Here is a 10000-nt window from a genome sequence, read left to right as displayed (position 1 = left end):
AAAATATATCAACTTAGACTAAGTGTCTGGTGACATATCTACCTTGTGTGTTATTTCGGCGTACCACCCTGTACTGTGGCAATATGTGTATGCTATTCCTTTTCTATTCAATGCGAAAGTGTTGTTCATTTTTCTCTCATTCCAACGAAGTGTATTAGCGTGTAGGCACCCCTGACGTTTAGCAAAGGACCAACAACAGTGTGATATATTGGCTTGAAGAATTTGCACAGTTGTAGATAGCTCATTTAAACTACCTGTAGATAAACTTAAAAATAAAATATGTTATCGGTATATCACACTTACATGTATGTATTTGAATAAGAAAAAGGAAGTTAATTGAGAATGTTTTATGAAACAGAAAATGAGGACCTTTCTTTGAGGGAATTTATCGAAACACACAAACTGCCATGTCTTGCTATGGTGAAACAAGGTTACTATGGAAACACAATATACAACGTTCTTGACACAGAACAGGTACATGTACATGTATAGCAGTGGCATTGTCGTTGATAAATCGGTTTGCTTGTGAAATATAAATGCTCTTTCTGTTAATTGTCATATTTTGTTGATTTTTATTGTCTATAATTTCATTCCATTTATTACAATTAGATGAAAAAAGTAACAAAAAGATCAATCACTAAACCAAACATTCAGACAATCAAACACAGCCAGATATTAGAGTGGTATCATACTTAGTACTTTACAAAATTCATCATACATGTGTGTGAGTGTAATTTCACTAAAATTATTTGGTATAAGATATTTTGCATAGAGCAAATTCAATACCAATTCAGTATTGTACGGTCTGTAGGCAATTCCTACCCTACTTGTGTATCAGTATTTTTTGACAATGACTACCTTACTGTTATGTCAGTATTCTACGTTCTGGGACTTTGTCTATCTCACTGTTGTATCAGTATTGTACGCTCTGGGGTATATGTCTACCCTACCGTTGTGTCAGTATTGTTCGTTCCTAGGACTATGTTACCATATTGTTGAAACAGAATTGTACGTTCTGGGGATTATGTCTACCTCACTGTTGTATCAGTATTGTACGTTCTGAGAACAATATTTCCCCAAATGTTGTATCAGTATTGTACGTTCGAGGAACAATGGCTACCCTACTGTTTTATCAGTATTGACATTAGTACGTTCTACGGACTATGTCTACGTTACTGTTGTTTCAGTATTGTATGTTCTCGGAACTATTGTACCCTACTTTTGCATTAGTTCTGTATGTGTTGGGAATATGTTAATTCTATTGTTCTTCTGCTTACCCTTTTATTCTTTTTGTTCAGCAAAAATGAATATTCAACTCCACTATGATAACACCATATTATTTCTATCTGTTTTGAATATTGAATTAATGCCTTTGCATGTTCCATTAGTTTTTTGATAACCAATAAAAGATACGAAATCAGCTAGAATACCGATGCTTAGAAGGACAGTTTAAATCACTGGCGAAAATATGACAATGTATGTATGATAGAGACGATTTACATACACAATACAATATAATACAAAAACTTAACAGAATATAAAACAAAACAAGAAAACACACAAAACCTAAAGCACTTCTAATATGAAATGTCTAAAACCTGAAGTGACAACAGGTAATTCGATAGGATAAACAGGTTCTGCTCTTCCAGCTTCACTCGTATAATTGCAAGTGAATAAAATCCGGTAAGTGGGGTCGGTTGTTTGGAAAACCGACAAGACGTAATAATTAAGAAATATAGAATTCTGAAATGATACATAAAAATGCCAAGAAAAGTTCTGCATTAGAATTGAACTAAACTGTTTTGACTTATTTTAATATTTCCCCATCTTGATTCAAATATGACATTTTGAAACGTCTAAATTAAGTTGTTGAAATTGACAAATATTCAAGTACACATTGGTGCACATGAAAATGTACTTTTCGCTGTGTATTGATTATGTATTGAATGTCACAATGTATTCAAACACCTGGAAATAAAATTCTCTTATTATGTACATGCCCTTACTAGAAGATTGGCAATTTCTTTCCATATGCTGCATTCAAATGTCGGAAATTATCATAAACATGTCATTATTGTAAATTGGAAAAGTATATAGATAAATTATATTCGATTTGTCTTTGATTTGAACTGACTGTATATGTACATACAACCAAGAAATACTAGTACATTAATCATGCAATTTTTTCCTAGGTTTTGCGAATCCAAGGCGTGTATACAGAACATCGAGTCTACTGTAAAGTGTTGAATGACACATACACGTCCTTTGGTAGGGATGCCTCGACAGTTAGTCTTCCGTTGACTTGTGATATTTTAATGCATGTAATTAGGAAAGGAAAATTAGGTAAATATAAAATAATATATAAAATCCATTTAAAAAATAGACTAGATAAGAGATACATGTACCGTATAAGTGTTTTTTTTTTCGGGTGTGCAAAATTTTTCGTTTTTCTTCGAACACCGGGTGAGGTTTTTTGCGTAATGTAATTGTAATATGGACGGTTGAGAAAATAACAGACTCGGTAGCTACGGTTTTTATTTTATTCAGCATATTATTACAACATGAGTGTTCATTTGTGAAATGAGCTACATTATGCTTGAGTGACCCAGACACTCAGTTCAATTAAATCACCTAAGCAAATATAGTCAGTATGCCGGTATTGAGAATAAACTGTTCACCAATCATGTTAAATACAACTTTATGAAAAAGTACTAGCGATAATTTATCACACACAACTTGTCGCCATAATATCCACCCCCCCCCCCCGAAACAACACAACTCAATCCAAAAACTGCCATACACAGCCAAATGTGCCACATATGATAATCATATGGTGCTCGATTCATATGGTAATCATATGACAATCATATGATATTTAACATATGATATCATATGATTATCATTTGATTCTCATATGTTAATTTTAGCTTGAAAACATATGACAATCATATGTTTGTGAAAAACCATATTATTTTTGTGAAAAACTTATTATTATCATACGATGATTATGCGATTATCATATGCAAACCGAAACATATAATTATCATATGGTGCTCGATTTATATGATAATCATAATTATGATGCAAACCATATGAATCTCACGTGTGGCGCATTTGCCTGTGTAAATCATGACTGATTTTCCTACAACCAATCAAAGCCAAAGATCAATAATTACGCGTCCTTTTCAATAAACACTATTTGAAAGAATGTTCCAGTTATACATTTTTTATTAATTTATTCAATACAACAATTTACGAAATGTATTTCGATTTTACCGTAAATAATCGTTTTTACAACCCACTTTGTCCCGAGCGGCTTGAATTGAGCATGTATCTTTTATTCATGAAATAGTTATCATGTATTTAAAACATGTACATACTGCTTTTCATATTTCTTTTTCCACACCTTCTGTTTTCCAATTCAAAAATGAAAGTGCAGTCGAGATTTGATAAATAAAAATCGAAAAACAAAAATGAAAAAAAAACAACTTTTTTTTTCATTTCTTACTTTCGTATCTAAGCGTCCTTTAATTCTGCAATAACATATTGATCGTTTTACAAATACTCTTTTCAGTATTGTCGTTAAATTATATCATTGTATGACTCCAAGTCATACCTGCATTTTCTAACCCAATAATTATGAAAGCCATACAAGATCTCCTCCTCTTAAATGTATTTTTTATCTTTTTTTGCAGAAAAAGTTTCTAAATCACTGAGATCAGTAATTGCCGAATTTAAATTGCCAATTGATGTCCAACTGGTACCCTCTGATAGTACACAATGTATGGTGAGCTCGGGAAATCAGAGACGAGCTATAACAGGGAAAGTCCAATTACAACTGTATGAACGTCATAAATTCCATTATATATACGGTAACCCGGTTTGTAAAGGTAAACCAATATGCCAAAACAATCTGTATATTTCTATGTCCCTTTTTGATGACATTAAATGGTGGTGGAATCCGCTGGTACATTGTAAACGTAAATGAAAGTTATAATTCAATAAAATTCATGCATGGAATAGATAGTTGTGTTTCGTCCTCTTAAATGAAACCACGGGTTCTACATTTTTATGAAATCATCTAAGAAACTTTTTTTCAGCGACTCTTTAAATCGATCCACATCGGATACAGGGTTGTGGTTCGGTACCCGTCAGATTAATACTAAATACCCTCAAGTCAGAAGATAACTGAATTGTGTTTAAATAATGATTTGTAGGCGTCAATCGTGGATAAGCTGTGCCAGTAAACAGAAATTTGCCAACGTCAAATCTAGATTGACGACGACAATACGGTTAACCAAAATCTCATAAAACTGTCAATATACATGTATCTGTGGAAATAACAGTTAAAAAGAAAAAATGAAAATAAATCTGCGCTTGCAATAAAAAATTGAGACAGTCAATCGTTGAATTTACGACCTGATTTTTTTTTGTTATCCATGCAGTAAAATCTGTCGTTAAAACGAATGTTGCATTAAAACCTGCAGTAAACGTCTGAGCTTGTCAGACTAGTACAGAGCAGGGTTTGTTTAATTGATAAAACCTACTTGTTCGGAAATGCGCTAAGTACCATTCTGTGTAAGAATCAGGCGCTGGATGGTACATCATGGATCTCAATTTGGTCTTTTGTGGCCAAAATTTATTCAATACATCTGAAAAACAACCGAAAATATATATAAATTTATCCTGATCAGAAGCATTTGTGATACACACAGGCAAATGTCCCACACATGAGAATCATATGGTTTGCATCATATGATTATCATATAAATCGAGCACCATATGTTCTATGTTTCGGTTTACATATGATAATCGCATGTTCATCGTATGATAATAATATGTTTTTGCACAAATATATAATTGTCAGCTGTTTTCAAGCAAAAATTAACATATGAGAACCATATGATAATCATATGACTATCATATGTTAACTATCATGTAATTGTCTTATGATTGCCATATGATTATCATATGAATCGAGCACCATATGATTATCCTATGTGGCACATTTGGCTGTGTAATTATTTTTTTAGTATTTATATGGGGGTAAGTGCGGGAAATTTTTCCCGTCATTGCTCCATGGTGCATTTCAACTAAATTTGACCTATATATATATCAATATCTTAAAAAGGCAATGTTTACAAACACTTTGATGGTTATTTCTAGAGGATATGAGGTAGGAATACTTGGATAACAATAAATAATGCAATATGATTGATTATTTGATTGTTGGGGTTTAACGTCCGAGCAGCAATATTTCAGATAAATTCAGACGATGAACATGCAATGGTTGATAAAATTTACATGAAATGAAAAATGGGATGGGACACAACGATAATAGGGTCGACAAAGTTTGATTGCCACTAGAAAAAGGGAGGGATGGGTAAGGTCGGGCAATTTGGCCTCCTGTGGCGAAGCGCAAAGGTTCCTACTCCTATCGAATGCCACAGAAGGGCTCTTTAACGTGCGAGGAACGTGACATCTTTCCCAACACGTGCACCACTATGGTTTGCGGTCAGGTTTTCCGTATTATAGCCTGACAACCCCAGCATGTAACACGCCAGGGGTACCCCATTCCACCACCTGGGGCACACAGCCCAGTTGCTCTGTAGGCACAGCGCCTAGCCACCGGCTAGGTTTCTAAGCACTATTTAATCGCCTTATACGACAAGCTTAGCGCTGCTGCAGGCCTATTCTTTTAACACCCAGACTTGCACGGCGCAATAATGCAATAAAATTTCTGCCAAACCTTATAAAAAGTTTGCCTGATTCTTAGACAGACTGAGAAGTTCTTAAATTTCTCCCAAAGGACTAAAACTACAATCAACCAATTTAACTATTTTCGTTTTAAGTCTTAACTGGGATAAGCACCCAGCTTTTAACAATTTAAGAAAAATTGAAGTGACCTATTGAACTTCGATGTATAAAGTGCAATAAAATTTATCTTCAACAGATTGCAAAATTAAATTTAATAGTTATTTTGTAGACAAACTATACGGCAATGTATTTTCTATCCTTTTGGGCGACTGTGATGCTACATTATCACTGGTGACTGGACTCATCAATGGTAACAAAGATTACTACCACAGTCTGATTCGGATCATGCGAAACACTGTTGAGGCTTATATAAAATTCGAGCATAATATTGGCCATAAAGGTTTGTATTGTGTCATTGTTTAAAGAGTAATAAAGGGAACCAAGATTCTAGCGGAAATCAAAAGAATGTAATCCAGGGACAAAGACCAGACATGGAAAACAGGCAAACACAACAAAGAACATAAAGTGACTAAAATAATACGTACAAAGTAACAGAAGTAAATGAGCAACTCGGACTTCACCAAAAAAACTGGGAGCATGGACCAGTTGCACCGGTAATTAAAAAATGTGAGAAATATGTTATGATAAAAGCAAAAGCAACTAAAAAAAAGAATTTTTAGAAGTATCAATTAATATAAACAAGCAATCAAATCCTGCCAAGGAACTTTTGTGAGAATCATTTGTTCTAAGTTCCCTAATATTTCGTTGGTTAAATGAATTTTGAAATTGTGGAATTAAGTTCAACCTGTAAGCCTTTAATATACAACTAGTATTTAGTCTGGAATTTAAATTAATGGTTTTACATGTACCCATTCAGGAAACGAAACCCACAAGCATTAGTACATTAACGATTATTAAGGCTACAATAACGAACATAAGGTTCAAAGGAACATCATTCACATGGCTCACTTTGCTCTACTTTGGTCTTGAATCTGGGTTAGTTAATTCAAAAGGTCACATCCTAATATGTTTTGTTTTTTATTCCTGTCTGTATCTGGTGAAAACTTGATATTTTTATGTACGTTTAATTGGCTTACGTACGAGGTACGTGGCTTCTTTCCGAACACGTTGCACCACTATGGTTTGTGATAACTTTTTTTCGGTATTATCGCCTGACGACTCCAGCATGTAGCATGCTAGGGTTACCCTATTCAACCATCTGTGGCACACAACCCAGTTGCTTTTTGGGCAAAGTGCCCTAGCCCCCGGCCAGTGTTCTGAGCACTATTTAGTCGCCTTCTATGACAAGCTTAGCGCTGCTGCGGGCCTATTCTTTTGATACCTGATCCCTCATTGTGCATTACTTCCGACAAGGTTATTATCATGTATATTTTCTATTTGTATTGTCTCCTTTCATAGATCACTGACCAAATGGTTCCGTACTCTAAATGTGAGCGCATTATTCCTATGCAATAATCAAGAAACAAATCTTAGTCCATATTTTATCATTGCTAGTCGTTGGTTTGCCTTTCTTTCGTCTGTTGAATAATGCGGTGCTGAAATTTCAGTTTGTCATCAATACTATTCCTTGATCTTTTCCTCCACTAACATGAGTAATAGCAACAGCGTCGATTTTATACTGGTAGATTGTTAGGTGTTTGCAATTCGATTTGTTGATATTTATTTTACCATTTTACCAAGCAATCGACATAATCCTGGAAGTTGACTTCATCTTTCTCGTTCTTTAAGACTGTGTCCACTGTGTTATATTTTTCGCAACGTCAAGTTAATCATTGATGTAAATGGTGAATAGTATTGGGCCTTATGTTCCACTGATCACTGGTCTCCAATTAGCGTTGTACTGTTTATAACCACTTTTTATAGATATTTGTAGAATAACCCCGTTTCATCTATGTAGGTTTTCCAATATACCATAACTCTGTTGTTTGCTTAATAATTTTGATCTGTCACTTAACAAGAAACCTTTTTGAAAGTATTCATATAAAGCATCTACTGAATTTTTGTTGTGTCAATGTTCCGTCCAGAATAGAATGATCTTTTAGAATAACTAACTTTAAAAAAATCTGTTCACCATATATATACACAACGTTTATTTCAGACTCAGTAATGTGTCAGGTCAGAGTACGTAGACATGATTTCATGTGACTGTTGATTCAGAGATTACTCATGACTCGGTTTAGTCTGACAATCTGATATAAAAGTAGGGTTTCTGTTAAACTAATTATTCTATTATTATATTTTTCATAAGATATCTTCGTCGCAGTGAGGACTTTTCATCAGAAGAAACTAAACAGCAAACGAAAAGAAGAAACTACAATAACACATATCGACGAAAAACCAAACCCAGTTAAAATCGACGACGACGATGAAGAACATAGGTATATGGAACTGAAACAAGGGACTGTGAGACCGGAAGTGGGGTTTAGGAAGAGTTTAAGGTCTATGGATCAGCGAGTGTCAGGTTTTGATAATTCCCACAAGATTTTGCCGGCATCAAATGCAACCTATAAATATTTAATGCCAATTCAGCATTATAAAACAGCAGAAAACGTACAGACTCGTGCCAGTAGAAGTTTCTCTCCAGGTATATCCAGTATAACAGGAAATGACAAGACATCTATGTCATCATATCCAGAAAAAGAAGGAAATACACCTAAAGACATCCACACAAATCAGTTTAGAAATCCGAAAGAACCAACACAACAACCGATAGAAAATAATTCAAATTTTAATAGTAACAAATCTAGGCCTATAAGTGCCCAGCAATTTTCGTTACCTTTAAGTTCACGCGAGACACACAGTTTGTTGATGGATTCTAACAAACCACCATTGCCACCAAGACAAAATACTTCAGTCGGTAACGCGGTACAAGCTATTCGATTGAACAATTTCGGCCAGTTGTCATCCCCATCTCGAGGAAAAAGGTTTGAATTAGAAGAAACTGTGAAGACCCCTAGACCGAAAGAATCTTGCAAGTACGTCCCAACGCCATTTAACTTTGTTGAAAATGCCGACGCCTCTAGGCCGACGCACATAGAACGTTCATTATCAACGGCAAAGGAGATCCGTTCTATCAATCAAACGTCTAGATCAAGCCATTCGGAACCGTTACAAACAATTGCGAATACAAATATCAGGAAAGTGTCATGCTCCTCAGACGTGAAGGCATTAACCATAGAAGAACTAGGACATTATTTAGATATTCTTAACTTGGGAAGGCATAGTAGAAACTTTGCAAAAGATCAAGTGGACGGTTGTCTACTTCAAGAACTTGATGAACAATTTCTCCAAAACGAGTTTGGATTTTCCCGGTTTGAAGCATTGAAACTCACAAAGTTCGCCAGAAGTGGTTACTTACCCAAGACGTAAGACCGAAAGCCTAACACAAAACAAACAATTGTAATGAGAGTAGCAAAACCTTATAGGTTAACATCGCCGATTCAATATTTATGGACACAAACTCAAATTAAGTGAGATATCAAATACATGCATGTAGGTGGATATGAATTTTCATTTTGATCTTTTGGGATGTACAGGTGGAAATTTTCTATTATCATGTTAAAAGACTTCCGTAATAATAAACGAGACTGAATTACCGTTCGAAAACTAAGATGCAGAGAAAAACTTTTTTGATTTCAGGTGATTGAATTGTATCGTTAAAAAAATATGTATTAATGTAAATGTAACTCCTCTGGGCGTCGACCCATGGCGTTTACGTTAAGGCTGTGCTGTGGCAGACTTCTCTGAAAATTTCATATAATTCAGTGAATTCAAAATCAACTAACGTAACAATAAATTGAAATATATTGATATTTGTTACAATCTTCCTTCATTTGTAAAAAAAAAGAAAATAATTTTAGAATATACAATGATAAAATCTAAATTTATAATATTACCAATTATACAAACATTTGCAAATTTCGATATACTGTACACATGTTTTCAAGAATAACCTCTCATAAGAATCAAATACATAGGAAGATATAAATCCGAAACATAGTTGAGTACTTGAAGTACTAACAACAAAGCTACCGAAATAAAAAAATGAATCCATCACCGAAAGCTACCACCATAAAAAAAAAAGTGTCGGCTTTCAATTTTTTCTGTCTTCTCTTAAATCTATAGTAAAAAATCAAACGTGGATACAAAACACACACACACACACACACACACACACACGTACACATATTTCAATAATATTTTATAAAAACAAAAAAATCAT

The 10000-nt window shown here is 34.3% G+C and overlaps 1 protein-coding gene across 1 annotated transcript; it reads left to right on the top strand.

The window, feature by feature from the left end:
* Positions 1–289: 289 nt before the first annotated feature.
* LOC148598870 (uncharacterized) lies at positions 290–9590 on the top strand. The gene is made up of 5 exons (XM_088561418.1): positions 290–474; positions 2193–2343; positions 3696–3890; positions 5987–6157; positions 8027–9590. Exons 1-5 carry the CDS (start codon positions 343–345, stop codon positions 9145–9147), a joined length of 1770 nt encoding a protein of 589 aa, XP_088417544.1. The 5' UTR covers positions 290–342; the 3' UTR covers positions 9148–9590.
* Positions 9591–10000: the final 410 nt, after the last annotated feature.

This window comes from Perna viridis, chromosome 14 (assembly GCF_037379345.1).
Source record: "Perna viridis isolate PV_CMFRI_1.1 ecotype Kerala chromosome 14, ASM3737934v1, whole genome shotgun sequence".
Lineage (NCBI taxonomy): Eukaryota > Metazoa > Mollusca > Bivalvia > Mytilida > Mytilidae > Perna > Perna viridis.
Note: the sequence above shows the minus strand (reverse complement) of the source record. Positions and strands in the feature narration are given on the sequence as shown.